The sequence below is a fragment of the Macaca thibetana genome, chromosome 16, assembly GCF_024542745.1.
Source record: "Macaca thibetana thibetana isolate TM-01 chromosome 16, ASM2454274v1, whole genome shotgun sequence".
In the NCBI taxonomy this organism is placed as follows: domain Eukaryota; kingdom Metazoa; phylum Chordata; class Mammalia; order Primates; family Cercopithecidae; genus Macaca; species Macaca thibetana.
Window position 1 is genome coordinate 12,102,802 of NC_065593.1, and position 19,416 is coordinate 12,122,217.

The window sequence follows — 19,416 nt, forward strand, 5'->3', positions numbered from 1 at the left end:
CTGTGACCTCCCAAAGTGCTGGGATTACAGGCATTAGCCACCATGCCCGGCCACTGTGACTGTTATTTTCATTGTCATTGTTGTTGTTTATGCAGTGTGGCCGAACGCCCAGGCTCCCCTGCCCCTGGGTTCCTCGCCACCTTTTCTCCCACATAGCTGAATGTGTTATAAAGCCGGGTGCACCTTGTGGTTTGCTTTAACCTTCTCCTTCTCTGCCTGTGACCCCGTCCTGTGACCCCCCCTGCTCTGACCTCCACTTCCTCACTGGCTTTAAAAAAGTCTGGGCCTTTCGCAGTTCCTCTCACCTGATGTCCACTTGGCTGTGCTCTGCCAGCCTGCCGACCGCCGCCAGCGTTCCGCCCAGCACAGCTGCCCTTCCTGTAGCTAATAACTGACACAGAGGCTGCCAGGCATTCCACCCTGAACTTCCAACCTTTCCCGGACGCCCGCATCACCGCCGGGCCGCAGCGATTATTGCTCCCTCTGCTTCTACACTAAATGCCACCCAGGTGTTCCTCTGTTTTTGCTACTCTTCCTTCTCTTTTTGGAGAGAGTGATGTTGGATTTCTGTTGTTAAGCTGAGAGACTGGCTCTGGTGCAGGACATTTACGGAGTACCTGCCACCACTAGGCACCCATTTCAGGCAGGGTGTAATTATTATGAGGAGTAATAAATTATTGTTGGGAGAGTTACCATTTATTGAGTGCCAGTTATGTTCTAGAAGTTTCATGTACTGTGTCTTTCCCCAATCCTCACAACAAGCCTGTGAAGTCAGGATTTTTCACTCTTGTTTCAGAGATGGTAGAACTGAGTCCCAGAGAGTTAAACTTTCCCAGTGTGTCACAGTATACCAGTGGCAGGTTAGAAGTCAGATCTTCCTGACTGTAAAATCAGTGCCCCTTCCACCACACCAGACTGCATTGATCTGTTTTTGGAGATTCTATGGCCTAAGGAAGGAATTATTAATAAAAAAAAGAACCTGGTTGGACATGCTGGCTCATGCCTGTAATCCCAGCACTTTGGAAGGCTGAGATTGGTGGATCACCTGAGGTCAGGAGTCCGAGACCAGCCTGGCCAACGTAGTGAAACCCCGTCTCTACTAAAAATACAAAAATTAGCCGGGCACGGTAGTGTGCATCTGTAATCTCAGCTACTTGGGAGGCTGAGGCAAGAGAATCACTTGAACCCAGGTGGCAGACGTTGCAGTGAGCTGAGATCGTGCCACTGCACTCCAGCCTGGGCGACAGAGGGAGACTCTTGTCTCACAAAATAAAAATATAATAAAATAAAAAATAAATTTAAAAGATCCTAAAAGGTGGAAGGGAGTCATTTAAGAGCAATGGCTTTGCTGCAGATACCCTTGGATTCCAGGGCAGGCTGGCTGTGTACGGGCTGAGCAGTGTTCACGGCCAGCATATTCATGAAATATGGAGGACAAGCCTTCAAGGCTTCGGCCCTGCCCTGGGGCGGGTGGCAAATGGGCCGAGGCTACACTCAGAGGAGAGCGGGCAGAGACTCCATTGATGAGTCAGATGCAACCCCGCGGAGCTGCAGAGGAAGGCCGGCCCGCAAAACAGAGAAAGGAAACCTGCAGAGTTGGATGCCAGGCTAAGAACAAAACAAACTCAGACAACCAGAGATGACTTTTGCCCAGTGTTTAGAAAGCATCCTTCGGGGGAAATTAAAGTGTAGAACCATGGGGCAAGATAGATTCAAGAGGGGCGTGATCAGAGGCAGGTAGGTCCTCCTCTCCACACCCCCAGTGCCTGGTTTCCCCTAGCGCAGCTGAGCAGCGGCTGCAGGAAGGCTGCCGCTGTCACCCCCTGGGTCCCCCGGCAGAGCCCACGCAGCCCTGGAGTGGGCAGGTCTGGGCAGAGACCTCAAGCATAGCCGCCATTCTCCAGCCGCTCAATCTGGAAATCGGAATGTAAATACGCTCACCTTCTCTGCACGGCGTCTACTCTTTTCTCCGTGTATTTGCCCAGTTGTGGGATTAAAGGGAACATTTACATGAACTTTTGAAGATAAATATTCCAGTTTTGTCTCTTCTCCTGCTTATTCCCCACCTCAGCTCAGGAGTCTGCTGTGAAAAGTCCGTTTGATCAGTGAGAATCAACTGGTTAATACATAAGCAAATGTCACCTATTGACAGGCACAACTGCCAAAAAAAAAAAAAACAAACTGTAGGAGTTGTCCCTAAGAAGTGTACTCTGTTCACCTTTAGAGGTTAGGAGCTACAGGGGGGGTTGCCAGTTGGCCTAACTCTTGTGGTGTGAAAAGCGAGGCAAACAAAAAGAATATACTTTTTTTTTGTTTTTTGTTTTTGTTTTAAACAAAATCTTACTCTGTCACCCAGGCTGGAGTGCAGTGGCGCAATCTCAGCTCACTGCAACCTCCGCCTCCCGGGTTCAAGCGATTCTCCAGCCTCAGCTCACCAAGTAGCTGGGATTACAGGCACCTGCCGTCACGCCCGGCTAATTTTTGCATTTTTTAGTAGAGACGGGGTTTTGCCATGTTGGCCAGGCTGGTCTCAAATCTCCTGACCTCAGGTGATCCACCCGCCTTGGCTGGGGTTACAACCCCAAAGTGCTGGGGTTACAGGCGTGAGCCACCACGCCTGACCAGAATATGCATTTTGGTTCAAGACAACCAAGAGTAATGGGCAGGTAAGGTGGCTTTCCTTGCAACAAAACCAGATATAAAGATTCCTGGATAAAGCGTCCTTCTTTATCCTCCTCCTTTCCCATCAGTCTACCCCCCACGTTCCCCTGTAACTACAGGGCAAAAGTGGCCAACGCGTAGATCTGCTCACTCTCTCGAAAAGTCAGCCTCCAGATTTCTTTCCCCTCCTTCCCCTCCTCCTCCATGTCAGTAAGCCCTGAGAGCTGTTACCTACACCCAACTTGTGGCAGGGGCGTTGGCCGTCCAAGCTCCGTATTTTGCTGGTTTCCAGCGTCTCACTGGAAAAAAGTATGGACCATGACTCCAGATGAACAATCTTCAGAAAACACCGTTCCTGAGAGACTGTGTTTAATATCCTCTCCCAGTTTGAAAAGGAGTTTGTTTTCTTACATCTTTTTTTAATTGCCATGAGCTGGACTTGTAAATATTGTAAGTGGTTGAGTAATACTCATCTGGTAAACTGACCAAAGGAAATGGACATTTTTTTCCACTCTTGGAACCCTGGCATCCCATGCCTGCCCCTGAAAGGGACTCTTGAGTTATTGGAAAGGAAAATACGCCTCGCCAGGTGCCAGCGGGCCCAGGGCAGGAGCTGAGTGAAGCGCAGAGAAACGATCTCGAAGTCGGGAGTCACACCAGGTGTTCTGTGCTAGGGCTGGGGGCAGAGAGCATTCATTGTTTGAGAAGTTGGCAGCCTCCCAGAAGTTCAACTGTCTTTCCTTGTTCTGAAATGTCAAACATTTCCTTAGCTGGGGGAATGGATGAGTAGACCCCCCTGAGGTTTAAGAACTATTCTGAGGCAGAAGAAGTTAAGTTCTGCCTTTCACACGTGACCGAGTACGATGCGAGATCCCATGTCCCTCCAGCAGGAGGGTCGGCTGCGCCCCCAAAACTGGAGCCACCTTCCTACCTCAGAAGAGTCGCAGGCTCTTCCCTGCCTCTGCCTTTAGGAACCGTCAGACCCTTTGTGGTTATGTAGGGGGGAGTGTGTGTGTCTCTTTTTAATGGTGCCTGTTAGTGATACTTACTGAAATATTTGTAGATGACCTATGTCTGGGATTTGCTTCAAAATAATATGCAGGAGACAGGGAGCAGGTGAGCGTTTGCATAAAGCCAGACTGGCCATGAATGGATCCTTGTGAAAGCTGACAGATGGGCTCATCACTGTTCCGCGTGCCCTTCAGTCTGCTTTTGTATATGTTTAAAATTTTCCATCATAAAAGGTTAAGGAAGGGAAGGAGGGAGGGAGAAAGAAAGAGAAGAGGATGGAGAGAGAAGAAATTCTTGATCCCAGTGTTCCAGCCCCAGAGAGTCTGGGCCTCTCTCCCTGAGGGGACCCCACGCTGTCTCGAGTCAGGAGGCCTCCACTCAAGCTGCATTGGTGTAGGGAAGGGTTAGCGTGTGGGCAGAGGGGTCCTACCCACCTGGATTCCAATTCTAGTTCTTCCTCTTACCAGCCAGAGGGCCTCAGGTAGGAGAGTTCACCTTCCAGAAGCTCAGCTTCCTCAGATATAAAACAGAGATGAGGGTTACTTACTGTGGAGAATTAAGCCAAGCAGTATACCCATAGCATTTAGCGCCAAACCTGGCACGCGTGACTGTTTCACGAACGGTGTGGCTCAGCTTTCCCTGGCTTCAAAGAGATCCCTGCTTACTCCTTCTGAAACATCCTTCAGAGGAGAGAAACGCCATTCAGCAAGGTGCCAGAGCTGGGATCACATTCCTAGAAAGCCAAACTTCTTAAAGAAAAAGGGATTGCCATGATAAGGTAGATAAACACCTTCTCTTTGACGCAAAGAATCCAAAAGACAGCAGTTGGCTTTTGCTTATCGCTGCCACCTGCCATCTTAAAACGACCTCCTCAGTTGACCCTCAGTATACACCGGTTTACTTAAGCCTGTTTAAAGTCTCCCGCTGTTTGCTCTGAAAGGGTTTGAAATTTAAAAACCTTATTTGTCATGGCTCTTAAAATCCCTCTTTCAATCTTTGGACAAGAACCCAGTTTATCACATCTTATCAGCTTACTGTCCAAGATGTCCGTCACTCAAGTTCATTTTCATTCATTCATTCATTCATTCATTTTGAAATGGAGTCTTGCTCTGTTGCCCAGGCTGGAGTGCAGTGGCACAATCTCGGCTCACCACAACCTCCACGTCCCAGGTTCAAGTGATTCTCCTGCCTCAGCCTCCCAAGTAGCTAGGACTACAGGCGTGCACCACCACGCCTGGTTAATTTTTGTATTTTTAGTAGAGACTAAAAATCTGGTCTCGAACTCCTGACCTTATGATCCACCCACCTTGGCCTCCCAAAGTGCTGGGATTACAGGCATGAGGCACTGCGCCTGGCCCATTTTCTTTTTTTTTTTTGAGACGGAGTCTCGCTCTGTCGCCCAAGCTGGAGTGCAGTGGCCGAATCTCAGCTCACTGCAAGCTCCGCCTCCCGGGTTCACGCCATTCTCCTGCCTCAGCCTCCTGAGTAGCTGGGACTACAGGCACCCGCCACCTCGCTCGGCTAATTTTTTGTATTTTTTTAGTAGAGACGGGGTTTCACCGGGTTAGCCAGGATGGTCTCGATCTCCTGACCTCGTGATCCGCCCGTCTCGGCCTCCCAAAGTGCTGGGATTACAGGCTTGAGCCACTGCGCCCGGCCCCATTTTCATTTTTTATAGATACTGTGTGCCCTGTCATGCCTTTACTGGGGCATAATTTGTCTAATTTACAGTATCTGTGGTAGAAAAATTAGCAGCTTAAGCACCACTGTGTTAATAATAGTTCCAATAGACCCACCCACCGTGTGCTAAAACTGTACTCTGGAAGGTCTCTGCAGCTCTTCTGCAGAAGAGCGTTCTTCTGTCTTCTCTCTGCAGTACTGTGGGTTGGCATTGACCACTTTTTGAATGTTCTTGCACATTCGCCTTCTTGCCACGTTTTCTCAGCTTCTCCCTCTCTGCTGACCACTCCTTCTGTGCGTCTCTTGTCTCTTCTTATCCCTTCCAAAAATTCAACACATTTACTCATTTGTCTTATACACACACACACACACACACACAGAGGTGTGTTTTCCTCTTTCCTGTGCCAGGGCTCTGTTCTAGGTACGGCGGATATGGCAGTGAACGAGAACCCACAGTCCCTGGTGTAGACGTTCATGTGCCCAAGAGGACAGTCAGTCACTGAGTATCTAAATGATGATTCAAGGCCAGGCGCGGTGGCTCACACCTATAATCCCAGTACTTTGGGAGGCTGAGGAAGGCAAATCACTTGAGGTCAGGAGTTCGAGACCAGCCTGGCCAACACGGTGAAACCTGTCTCTACTAAAAATACAAAAATTAGCCGGGCATGGTGGGTGGGCACCTGTAATCCCCGCTACGTGGGAAGCTGAAGCAGGAGAATTGCTTGAACCTGGGAGGCGGAGGCTGCAGTGAGCCAAGATCGCACCACTGCACTCCAGCCTGGACGACAAAGTGAGACTCCATCTCAAAGAAAAAAAAAACAAGATTTAATGAGGGTTACCATGGAGACTTAGGGGGGGCAAAGAGGGCACAGGTAACTGGAGGACAACAAAGAGTTCCTTGGGAAAGTGCCACTGAGTTTGGGGGATTAACTAGACCAAGAGTGGGGAGCTCCTGGATGGAAAGGATAGCGCGTGTCGAAGCCGGGAGGCAGGGCCCCTACCTTCCGCATCGGCCTGCCAGGGGCTCCGAAGACAGTCAGGATAGCCCAAGCCCAGTGCGCAGTGTGCGGCCGCAGGGTTGCTTGGTTAGGTTGTACAGAACCCCCTTGGACATTGTAAAGTTTGGATCTCAATTTCAGCCACTGGAGGATTTAAGCAAGGAGGTGGCCTGATCCGCTTTACATTTTGAAAAGCTTGCTGTAGCCCCATCATGGAGCCGGGACCGAGGAAAGCTGTCCCTCACTGCGGGGAGCCAAATCAGGGATGGCAGTGACTGTGGATGCCTTGAGGCCTCTTCCCTTGGACTTCACGCTCGGGGTGTACGAACTAAAACCAGATGTGTGTTTTCCTCTTCCCAATCCGTTGTTGTTCTTGATCTCTTCTTGTCACTTGTTCCGCTGTTCTCATAATCACCCTGATTTGACAATTCACGGTCATTCGTATGGGCCTCTGCTCCAGGTCATCAGAGCCTCAGTGTGGAGCCTGCCTTGCTGCAGAGAGCTTCTGGGCCCAAGTGTCCTCCCAACTGTGATCCCACCGGAGCCTCAGGAGCAGTACCTCTTCCTAAAACACCTCTCATCCTCTCCCTCATCTCCTCAGCTGCCGGCCCCTCCCTCTCATCTTAGGGTGAGCCCAGGCCCTGGAGTGCCAGGGATTGCCCCCTCCACCCATCCCCGCCTGTGCCTGCCTCCTCATTCCCATTATCTTCTGCTGTTGTGCAGCGTAAACCTTCACCCAGCCAGGACCAAGTTGTCGGCCAAACACCACACAGGCACCAGAATAACCGAGAACTAGTGATGGTCCTGCCCAGGGGAGCTTTTGGTCAACCTGAAGATGTTTCTGGAGCAGAAATCAGTGAAAAGATTTGTTCTTCTGCTTCTGGCAAGAAGATAGACTAAGATATTCTCACATACACACACATACACACAGACACACACCTAACCCTACCTTCTCGCTGCAAGCATCTTGAAATGTTAGGTAAAATAGTGTAACGCCACCCACAAATGTTAATGCAGAACTGAATTTACAAGGAAGAAAGACAATCCCTAGACGAAAGAAACGAAGAGCGCATTGAAAGCCAGCGCCTAAGTGGACGAACTGATGCTGCAGATGGGCCATTATCAGTCACCGTGATGGAGAGCAGGAGCTAGCAAGCCTCTGGAAGAGGCCAGGTCGTAAACGGTTTAGGCTGTGCAGACCACAGACGGTGTCACATCTTCCTTTACTTTTTTGGCAGCCCTCTACAAATATAAAAACCATCGTTAGCTCATGGGTTGCACAAAAAGCACACCTAGATTTGGCCCATGAACCAAAGCTGGCAGAGCCTTGAGGTAGACTAGGCTGAGATTTTCGCCTACAGGAAGACGGGGAGAAACCCTGGGCCCCCGAGAGAAGCGTCTCTCAATAGATTGGATCATCAGAGAAAGAGCCCATATTAGACAAATTCAACCACAGTCACAGGTAGATAACAAAGTAGCTTGCTGTACTTTTTTTTTTTCTTCTTTTCTTTTTTTTTTTTTTTTCAAGACAGAGTTTTGCTGTTGTTACACAGGCTGGAGTGCAGTGGTGGGATCTCAGCTGGCTGCAACCTCCGCCTCCCAGGTTCAACAGTTCTCCTCCCTCAGCCTCCCGAGTAGCTGGGATTACAGGCGCCTACCACCACACCTGGCTAATATTTTATATATATATATATGTATTTTGTTTGTTTGTTCTTGTTTTTGTTTTTTGAGACAGAGTCTCGCTCTGTCGCCCAGGCTGGAGTGCAGTGGCACTATCTCGGCTCACTGCAAGCTCCGCCTCCCGGGTTAACGCCATTCTCCTGCCTCAGCCTCCTGAGTAGCTGGGACTACAGGTGCCCACCACCATGCCCGGTTAATTTTTTGTATTTTTAGTAGAGATGGGGTTTCACTGTGTTAGCCAGGATGGTCTCAATCTCCTGACCTCATGATCCGCCTACCTTGGCCTCCCAAAGTGCTGGGATTACAGGCATGAGCCACCGCACCTGGCCTATTTTTTAAATATATTTTTAGTAGAGATGGGGTTTCACCATGTTGGCCAGGCTGGTCTCGAACTCCTGACCTCAGATGATCTGTCCGCCTCAGCCTCCCACAGTGCTGGGATTACAGGCGTGAGCCACCGCACCCAGCCACTTGCCATACCTTTTTAAGTCTTCTCCATATTCAAAACCATGATAAAGTGCCTCCATGGGTTGAGCTTAAGATTGATACGACCTGATCCACACTGAACCCTGAGGATCTGGGGAGGGGATTCAGGAAGTCTGTAAACTTGGACAGAAAAGCAAATTGCACTCTTATTTTCACAAATGGCTAATTGAAACAGCATTTTCTTTCCTCATGAACGTATGCCACAGACTACAGTAGTGTTGAGCAGTCCTGTTGGCCACGCAACCACGTGACCCTGCACACGTGGCTCTCCCTGTTACTTTCTGAAGCATTTTCATGGACCTCTCCTCCTCTGCTACCCACCTCCCTCGTGGGGCCTTGGCAGGTCAAGGACTCTTCAGTGAGCAAACTTTTCTTGAGTGCTTGCTTTGTAGTAGGCGCTCCCCATCTCTGTTACGCTGCACCTTGTCTCCGCTGGTACCTGGCGCATGGTTAAGCACTCACTGTTAAATACTAGGCAAGCGAACGCGGGAGACAGTGAGCTCACTGCACTAAGTGAGGGCTGTGTTCACTGGGGCCCACTTCATCAGCATCAGGTGAAGGAACAGGCAATGGTCAGTCCAGGCGCACGACCCAGAGGAAGCAGGGCAGGGCTGGCAGGCAGAGCGGGACCCGGCGTGGGCTGGCGGGGAGGGCCCATGCTCTCCAGCCAAAAACGTCAGGAAATGAAACTAGCAAATACTAGCAGAAAAAGTGTGTATTAAAGCAAGCACCTCTATCTGTGAATATTTGTAGAAATGGGTGACTCAAGGATCTTAGACTCAAGACAAGGTGAAGCCATGTGGAGAATGGAGAAATGGGTTCTAGAAAGTTCTCCTGGCCGGGCGCGGTGGCTCAAGCCTGTAATCCCAGCACTTTGGGAGGCCGAGACGGGCGGATCACGAGGTCAGGAGATCGAGACCATCCTGGCTAACACGGTGAAACCCCGTCTCTACTAAAAAATACAAAAAACTAGCCGGGCGAGGTGGCAGGCGCCTGTAGTCCCAGCTACTCGGGAGGCTGAGACAGGAGAATGGCGTAAACCCGGGAGGCGGAGCTTGCAGTGAGCCGAGATCGCACCACCGCACTCCAGCCTGGGCGACAGAGCCAGACTCCGTCTCAAAAAAAAAAAAAAAAAAAAAGTTCTCCTAAGCCCTTGGCCTTATCAATGCGTCATCAATGCATAAACTGATTGGGTAGCAAGGGTGACTGTTGTGAGCAGCTTTTGCCCTCCCCTGTGGTCCACGGTGTTCACAGATGCTAGGGTTGTACACAGAGTTAGGGGCATAGCAGGCACCCCGTCCTGGCCTGAGTGCTGCCTGGGGAGGCCTGGCCACACCCAGGCCCCTGCCTTCTGCACTCACCATCCTGCAAAACCAGAGCTGTGCGGCAGCAGCGCCCCAGGCCGCCGACCACCCCTCTCCGCCTCGTACAAGCCGAAGGTTCAGAGGGAACTGCATCCCTCTGACTCTCTGCAGACACTCAGAATGTGTGAAGCTTTTCTGGCAGGAATCATTAAAAGTAGTATTTTCTGCTCCTCTTTTTCAGGGATGATCATGGTGATTTTACTGCTGCTCGTGGCTATCGTGGTGGTTGCGGTCTGGCCGACTAATTGATGGCAGTAAAGAGACCACCAGCTGTGACGCCTGCCAATGACAGATACAAGCCCAGCACCCTTTTGGTACGCAAAACCTGCTCTCAATAAATTCCCCCAAAGCTCCGACCCCTTGTGCATTGCTTCAGTAAAGACTTAAAGCTCTGGCCGGGCACGGTGGCTCACGCCTGTAATCCCAGCACTTTGGGAGGCCGAGGCGGGTGGATCACCTGAGGTCAGGAGTTCGAGACCAGCCTGACCAACATGGAGAAACCCCGTCTCTACTAAAGATACAAAAAAAAGTAGCTGGGCGTGGTGGCGGGCACCTGTAATCCCAGCTACTCGGGAGGGCGAGGCAGGAGAATTGCTTGAACCCAAGAGGTGGACCCTTGCACTCCAGCCTGGGCACCAGAGCAATACTCCGTCTCAAAAAAGAAAAACAAAGCAAAGACTGAAAGCTCTGGAGAGCTGCCTAGAGCACCGGGCCCAGCGTGGCCCTTTGGGTTTTGACTTGGGTCATTTTGGTGCTGGCCAGAGGTCCCTTGGGGTCCCCTGCCTCATGGCGGCCAGTGGTTTCTGGCCACCCCGCAGTCCTCTGGGCATCCTGAGGCCACTGGATTAATAGGCAGTTTGAAACCTTGACATCCGGCCTGCTTGTGGAAGCCACGTGTCTGTGCAGGAAATGGGTGTACATTCAAGGCCACGTGTGTCCAGGTAGTGGGGAAGGAGTGAGGTGAGGGCTGTGTCTGAGCGTGGAACCACAACCCTGCTGCCCTGCCCCACCCGAGTCACCCCGCCAGGCTCAGCACTCCTCCTAGGGGTGCCAGCCACCACTTCACAGAAATATTCCTTTGGGAACTGCCATTGGCCCCGGAAGCACCTTCTTTTTCATTTCCTTGGTGACAATCAACTCTCATCTTCCAGGGCTGACACATCTTGATAAGCAGCCGGGATCAAGTCTGTGGAATAAGGCAGGTGGGGCAGGAGGTGGTCACACTGGAAAGCACTGTGGAGGGTTCAGAGGGATGAGATTGCAAAGTCAGGAGAACACGCTGTTTCCTGGCGCCTCGCCTGGCTCCGACAGCCCCGTGTGTGTTCGCGCAGCGCATGTGTACGTGTGTGTGCGTCTCAGAAAGGGCAGACAGATGGGGCAGGCCTGCGGAAGACGCCAGGCCCATGGACGGCTGAGTTCGTGTTAGCAGGGGTCAGGGGGCCAAGCACCTTGTGCTCTCTCTTATCCGCGTAGAAAGCAGGCTGGGCCAGCTGGCCTTGCTCTGCCCTCCCTGACGAAAGGGGAAGGAATTAGGGTTGATGATGGGTGATTTCCAAAGCACAAGATTTCACTGAGAAGAAGGTAGGGGATTCAGAGTTTCTGGTGGATTTGCTCAAACGGGCATGACCTGAAACCCCCCGTGGACAGAGACACCAGAGAGAGCGCCACGTGTAGCCTGGTGTAATGTCATTTCCTAGGGACTGGGGGCTCCAGGGGTCCCGGGAAGACCTAGGGTCTGGGGGCCCAGACACCTGCCCAGCTCTGACCCCCGCAGACAGGAAAGCCACCGACCGTGGTCTCTCTGGCAAAGGACAAGGGAGCTTTGGAAGCTCTCACGCCACAGGGACATGTGCGGCCCAGAAGCACACCCATTGCCTCTGCTCACAGCTCACTGGCCAGAACTCGTCACCTGGCCTGCTTCACCATGAGGGGACCAGGAAATGTCTGGAAGGCCAAGAGCCTGAAATATGCAGTGAATGACCCTAATGACAACCACACCACTTACCAGCTCAGAGACCACGGGCAAGTTACCTTCCTCTGCCTCTGCTTCCTTGTCTAGGGCATGGAGATGAGGTGTCCTTCCTATTCACAGGGTTGCTGTGAGGACAGAGTGAGTTGGCACACACAAGCACAGAGCGCCCTGCTTGGCTCCGCTGAAAGAAAGTTCCTTCTGGCTGAGGCGGGCAGATCACCTGAGGTCGGGAGTTCGAGACCAGCCTGACCAACATGGAGAAACCCCATCTCTATCTCTACTAAAAATACAAAATTAGCTGGGCGTGGTGGCGCACGCCTGTAATCCCAGCTACTCAGGAGGCTGAGGCAGGAGAATCGCTTGTACCGGGGAAGCGGAGATTGCGGTGAGCTGAGATCGCGCCATTGCACTCCAGCCTGGGCAACAAGAGCGAAACTCCATCTCAAAGAAAAAAAAGAAGTTTCTTCCCCAACCCAAGCCTAAGCCCAGTGGGCCAGATGCTTCCAAGTCTACATCCTGGGGATCCTGCCACATGCTTCCACCTAGTGCAATAGGACAGACTGTTGTGAGGATGTGAGCGTGCACCAGGGCCCAGGAGAACCGCTCTCCTGCCTCTACAGAGCCTGATCCCTGCTTCCAGGAGCTGCCAACACATGCAGACCCAGGCTAGCCTTGGGATGTCGAGGCCCTTGAAGCAGAGTTAGAAGAATGAAATGGGCTGCGTCGATACAGGAGGTGCGAAGGGCTGAGAGGATAAAGAGCAGAGGCAACAGTGAGGATGAGCCATACCACCGGGGACCTGGATTGTCACAGGAAGGAGGAGGAAGGGAAGCGGGCCTGTTGTAGGTGCATGTGTTCCTGAAGGACAGGAGCCACGCTGGACAGAGGACCAAGGGCTTCTGGCTGGTAAGTCGCCCTGGGATGCGCCTCCTCGTTGGGGTGGGGTGGTTGCTAACGGATCATCCAACAGCAGATCAAGAATCTGTAGTGCCTCATCTTCCAGTCTTGCGCGAAACCCCAAATCTCTACAAACAGCGTCTCCTTGGAGGGAGCCCCCAACTTTGGGGCTCAGGGGAGGCGGCATTGACAGTCTGTTTGACTTTCTCACCTCCTCTTGACTTGCTCAGCACGGAGCCCCGGCAACTCGTGGGGGCGTCTTTGAACCAGAGCCACAGAGTCCTGGCTCAGTCAGACTGAAAGGCCTTTTCAAGCAAAACACTGAGCCGATGTCTGCACACAGCGGCTTCTGTTCTTTTGGCTGAATGGGCTCTAGGCCCGACCCCAGCAGTGCTAGCTGTGTGACCCTGGACAAGTTACTTCACTTCTCTGGACCCACAGGCAGGGCAGGGCAGATAAAAAGCTACCCAGTAGGTTAGAATGCACGGACCTGCCCTCCAGGCTTTGGGCAGCGCAGGCCACACAGGGTGGCAATGGGCCAGGCAGGAAAACCCCGGCTCCCCTTTGCCTTCCTCAAGGGGTGGGTGACATATGAGACTCCCACCCCAACCAGGCCAGAAGTGGCAAGCATACCCAAGTGGCTGGGATGCGTCCCTTTTGGGGATTTGATGCCTCAAGAGCCACCCTAGAGAGCGTGGCTAATGTAAAGATGGCATTTTCAAGCATGGTTTGAAAGGGTTGGCTTTTCCCCCCTCAAAGCTGCCAGGACCACAGTCCTGGGTGACCCACAGTGAGTGCTTTGGAGTTGGCTGGGCAAGCCTAAAGCCCTCTCTCCAAGCATAAAGAAGAAAGGCAAGGCAGGGCCTTAGTAGCCACCAACCTCGGGTGCCTTTTCAATGAAAAGAAACGTGATTAAAATAACAGTGTAAGTACTGTTTAACTTAACCGATTATTAATTATAAGCATTTTAACTCTTGATACCATATAAAGAAATCCAGATACCTGGGTACAGCTGGTCCTTCTGTTGCATTTCAACTTCATTTTTATTAGTAACTGTAACTAAACCTTAGTTATCATTAGCCCCAGGGTGGATAGCTCCTTTCCAAACCCGCAGGGCCCCCGCCTGGGCACGGCCTCCACCAGTCATTTGTGACTTTGATAGGGAAAAATTCTTTCTCTGCTGCCTGCAGCCTTCGGCCTGGCTGGGATTGGGCTTTTTCCATGAGCTAGATCCCTGAAACTCTCCTTCTACATGGCTGATGCAGGTTCCCGATGGCCCCTCTTCAAAAACTGCTGGCAGTTCGAGACCAGCCTGGCCAACATGGTGAAAATATAAAAAATTAGCTGGGTGTGGTGGCACGCACCTGTAATCCCAGCTACTCAAGAGGCTGAGGCGGGAGAATCACTTGAACCCAGGAGGCAGAGGTTGCACTGAGCCAAGATCGTGCCACTACACTCCAGCCTAGGTGACAGAGGGAAACTCTTGTCTCAAGAACAAAATAAAACACACAAAAAAACCTGCGAGGCTCCCTCCTGACTAGTCAGAGAGAACTGCTGGCTGGCCAAACAGCTGCATTGTTCCTCCTAGTCAGGAAAGAGTGCCTTAGCCTCCTTAGAATTGTATGCCCTGCTTCTTGAGGTTCACAGTGACACTGACATCTTAAGCAGAGACTAGTTAAGGATCATCTCTTAGCTACTTGGATTTTCTAACCCAGCCTTGTTGAAATTAAGTGGGGTTTTGCCCCTTATTTTAAAAAGGGGGCCAAGACCCATCTTTCCTCCGATTGCTTCCTACAATTTCACAGACTTCCTCCCAACTCCACGTCAATAACAAAAGACACTGACCTCTTTCCAGAAGGGACTTGCCGTCCCGCTGAGGCTCCAGTCAGATAAAGCAGGCGTGTAATCCGTCCATATCCTCTATTTCTTACTGGCTCCGTTATTCTTTTCATTCCCCATTTTTCTTGGCCTGTTTCTTATGTGTCTTTATTTAGTTTTAAGACGAGTGGAGAAAGAGATGTCTGTTCAACAAAATCTGAAACCGAGGGGTGTGTCTGCCACGAGTGGGCATCCCATGCCAGGGCGCTGTCTCTGAGAGGCGGAGGGGGAATGGGCAGGGGAGAGCCTTATGAATGAGTGAGGCTCCCCAATGGCAGCTCGGATGGCTGGGCAGGCCCCACGAAGCTCTGACACCCGCAGGGCTCTGACGTACCTGCCCGCCCACCATCAGGCATTTTTTAATGGATGGCACTGGCTTCTGGGTCCCTGATGGCGATCACCCAGCTTCCTTGTGACTCAGCATTCCCGTCTCTAAAATGGGCTTTTCCCACTACCTTGGGCCAGTCCTTAGCAGCAACCCAGCTTATTTCCTGCATTGAGTTTTGGCAGATGCCCTCTCTCCCCAACTAGAGCATAATGTCCTGGAAGGCAGAGGGGCTGGTGACAGTACATGTTCTAATGTGTCTCTGAGCAACAGTGTGTTTCCTTCTGGCCTTGGGCCTGGGGCTGCAGCCACCCTCACACGGCCTGACTGTGGTGGCGTCCCAAAGGAAACGCGGGCTCTCAGACACACACCTTTTTAAATTTTTTTTTTTTTTAGTGGACAGAAAAAAGCCACATCATGAAAGTCCTTGAGAACTGGACCCTTGACCTAAAAGGACGAAAGCTGAGAATGAAACTGCCTCAAGTGCATCACAGGCCTCTTAGTCCAGTCTCTCGGTGGGTCTTAAATGCCACCAGTGGCCCCGCTGGCCCCGGGGACCACCGGAGACCCCTGAAAAGGCTTGTGTTTCTCCTTAGCCTGTCTGACCAGCTGAGACCTGGATCTCATCCCTGCCCACCCGCTGTCAGGCACTGTCATTTCAGCAGGGACTTACACCTGAGACTGGGACACCCAGAGACCACTCATGTATCTACCTGCCCTGGCTTTGACCCCAGGCTCTGACAGCCCAGCTCCCTTCCGCAGAGCCAGACCCCCGAGGCGGCAGGGCTGGCCCTGTTTCTTCCTGAGCAGAAGCGAATGGCATCTCCAGTCAGCTCGCTCACAGCAGCGAAGGGGGCTCTCCATACCTTCCAAGGAAGGGCCTGTTGAGCCTGCGTTGCTGAGGGGCTAGACCGGGCCCATTGCTGAGGCTTGCCTTCAAAACAGCTGGGTGCAGAAATTATAGCTTCCTGGTGACGATCGGCCCCACTTTTCATGGCAACACAATATGTTCCTAATGACTGAATTGTTTATTTAATAAAGAAATCACAACCATTTGGAGGTTTAAATATAGCCTCTCAGAAACCAAGTGAGCTCAGCTCTTGGTGGCTGCGTGATGCTGGCACTGGCCCAGTGTCTGCACCGCACGAAGCCTTTAGCAATCGCTTGGAAAAAAATATTTTGCAAGATCTCTTTCACGAACCCTGCTGTAGTTTCTTGAGTCTACTTGGCTTTCATAGAAGCGGCCAGTTATGTAAAAGTCAGAAACTACCTGCAGGTTCTGAATCAAATGGAGAGGGTCAAGGGTGGCTCTCCGCCCCGGGGGTTGCAGGCAGGGCAAAGTGGAAAGGACCCCTTTCCCTTCTCTCCGTCCTGGAACTCCAGGGAATGGCAAGGATGGGTCCCTGGAGTGGGGTCCTGCAGCCTGCAATAGACTGTCCCATTCTAGAGCCTTTTAGTTCAAAACAGCATTCACGGCCAGCAAGCCCCTGGGACATTCCAAGCAAAACTGCTCTTTTCCTGCCTTTTAGGGGGTTAGCGCTCTGTCTCTGAGGCTTTGGGTAAAACCCGGGCTCTGACTTGCCAGGGAGTTCTTCGGCCTGAAGCCATAGTCCTCAAACTCCATCCTTCCCCTACCTCCCCACACACCCGCCACCCACAGCCCAGGCCACCAGTCAAGACTGCGAGACGGCACAGTGTACAAGAGTTTATTTAATGATATCTGAATTTAGTTCTATCATGTGAGGCCCACGTTACAAGTTCCATCTGGGTCCATTACAACTCTAACCACCGCCCCCCACCCCCCCCGCCCAAAAAAAAGGAAAGAAACTTAAAAAAAAATCCACAACTTTTTCCATGTCATTAAATATATTCATATATAATAACCATAATATATTAGTATGCATCGGAAAGGGACATTGACGCAAACAATACGTCGTGGTCACAACTAAACATTTACAATTCTGAGTGAACAGAAATCCAAAACACAGGAGGGGGCCGAGGGAGGAGGGGAAGTGCATTTGGGAGGAGGGAATGGGAAGAAACGTCCAATGACAGGAGTGGGACTGGTTTGGCTTTTGGCAGGGGGCGAGACCCCACAAGTACACATTTTGATCCCCCCGGGTGTGCCGTGGCTGTGGCCCACAGGAATGACTTGCCCACGGACCATGGCCCAGTGGCCCCATCCATGGGTCTAGTCTGTCCACGCTCTGGGCTTCAAGGGGGCGTCCTTTAACTGTTGAGAGCCTAAGCATCTTTCACTTTCCTGAAGGTAGGAACCATTCCCCAGTCCCTTAGGGTCTCTTCTTGAGTTCAGTCTCATTCCAACCTGGGGCAACTCCAAGAAAGTCCGTACCCTTCTCCAGCATGCCGCGAATAAGGCAGAGTTCCAGGGCCTTGGAGCAGCTCCCAGCCTCCCTGGGCTGTGACCCCAGGTGTCCATCCCTCCCACCTAGAGGCCCCTGGGGCTGCTGCCTCCTGCCCTGCTTTCCAAGGACAGATGCAGTGGGCAGAGACCAGCCAGCAGGTGAATCCCAGGGGCAGCTCTATGTCCTCCCCCGCAAATCTCCGGCATTACTGCGCGTCCGCAGAGCAGGCGGCTGTCAGGGACACCAGACCACCCAGCTGCTAAGAAAAAGGACAACTGGGGAAGCCGTTTCAAAAACAAAGACTAATCTGGTATGTTTTTCTTCAAACACCTACATAGCACAATTCTGGTTAATACACTCTCCAAAATCTAGTTCCGTTTTACATCCCTTCCTAACTGTACAAACCGGAACACCTCAGTTCCCATTTCCCTCTGCTCCTGGGCGTGGGGCTCAGGAGTGGAGGACCGCAGAGGCCGGGGATTGCAGTCGGGAGTGGTGGGCTGGGTGCGTGGATAGGAAAGGCAGCTCATGATGACCATACAACCCCAACCATGACCTGGCCCCTAGCCTGGTGAATCTGGTCACCCTGACGCATTCCCCAAGGGCCAGGCCACTGGGTGGACAGCCTGTGGCCTTTGGGGTGCTGAGCTGAAGGGAGGGGCGGGACACTGGCTGAATTTTCCACAAGATGCCTTGTTGCTTGGCGCGTCGCTGGCTCCGTTGCTGACGGGGCCTCAGAAACCACAAGTGCAAGCCCCTCACAGGACAGCGGTGAGACCCAGACCCACGGTGGGATACCGTGGGCCTGCCACAGCCTTTCTGGGCAGGGTGAAGAAACCACACTGGCATAGACAGAAACAGGACAACCGCCCCAGCAGCGTAGTGCCTTGTGATGCCAATGGCACCCAGCAGACCACACTGGGCATCCGAGGGGCACTGACAGCTTGGAGAGGGGCCCTGTCTTGCAGCCTTAGGCCGAATTCAGGGAAGCCAAATGCCCCTTCCCCGGGCAGGTCTGTCTGCTCCCTGCCCCTGAGGCACCTGTGCCAGTCTGTCCTGGAGTCTGTCCAACCACCCCGAGGCAACCAAAACACCTTTCTACCACCTCTTCAGAGCAGCCAAGGCCTGCCTTCCTGGAACCTGGAGCTGCCATCTGGCAAGTCCGTCCCTGTGTCCCCCACCACGTTTCTGCCCCCTCTGAAGATGTGATAGTCCCCATGCCCTACCCCACCCCGGGCTCCTGTTCTCCAGCCCAGATGCCAGTGTCCTCAAGAGGCAGTGGCCAGGGTCTCAGTGGTCACTCCCCCAAAAGCACCTCCCGGGATGCACAGGGATTGGGCGGGTGGGCTGCACAGCTGGAGCGTGGCCCCTGGTCAGAAAGTCGGGCTCTGGAGTCTGAGCCCCAGTCCTGCCACCAATTTGCAGCATGACCTTGGGCACGTGTACTCCAGTCTCCTTGCTGGCGACAACGGGTCCCTGTCCCACAGGGTTGTCATGAGTACAAGCTGGGAGCATGTGGGTAAAGTGCCTGGCACACAGCAGGTGCCCAATAAATGGCAGCCGTGATGCGGGCAGAAGCGGGGAAGGCAGAGGGAAGCCACACCACCGGGGGCCGAGCTTCATACTTGGTATGACCCTTTTGAGCAGCCAAACTCTGGCCGGGAAAGTGAAACCAATTTCCTGACTGTGAGGGGAGCCAGGCCTCTAATTCAGTGCGCCGGGTGTGAGGATGTGGGCCAGAGGCCCTGGCAGTGCACAGAGCCCAGAAAGGCGGGGAGCCAGGAGGCCCGAGGGCACAGGAATGGACCCGGTGTGAGGAGGTCGGAACAAAAGGGGCTGCCTGCTTGAGGACAGTGTCTCTAGGAGATTTTGGAAGGAGGGCTGGGGCACAGTGGAGGGCACGGGCAGACTCCACAAAGAGGCTGGCTGGAAAGGTATGGTCGTCAAGGTGTGGCCCAGGCCAAACCAAGACAGCTGTAGGGGGCAGGCCCGGCAGCCTCTGTGCCTTTCCTTGGAGAAGCCAGCATGGCCTCCTTGGCCCCCAGGAACCTGGTCATTCCTGCACCCCCGCCCACCCATGGCTCAGGCACTCTGGTAC

General features: G+C 52.6%; 1 protein-coding gene across 10 annotated transcripts in view; it reads left to right on the forward strand.

Moving 5' to 3' along the window:
• STX8 (syntaxin 8) overlaps positions 1-10,233 on the forward strand; it is a 691,269-nt gene extending 681,036 nt beyond the window's left edge. For all 10 annotated transcript variants that reach the window (XM_050765472.1, XM_050765470.1, XM_050765479.1 and 7 more), the window contains exon 9: positions 10,062-10,233. In XM_050765472.1, the coding sequence (XP_050621429.1) occupies positions 10,062-10,129 (68 nt within the window). In that variant the 3' untranslated portion in view covers positions 10,130-10,233. The remainder of the gene's footprint in view (positions 1-10,061) is intronic.
• Positions 10,234-19,416: the final 9,183 nt, after the last annotated feature.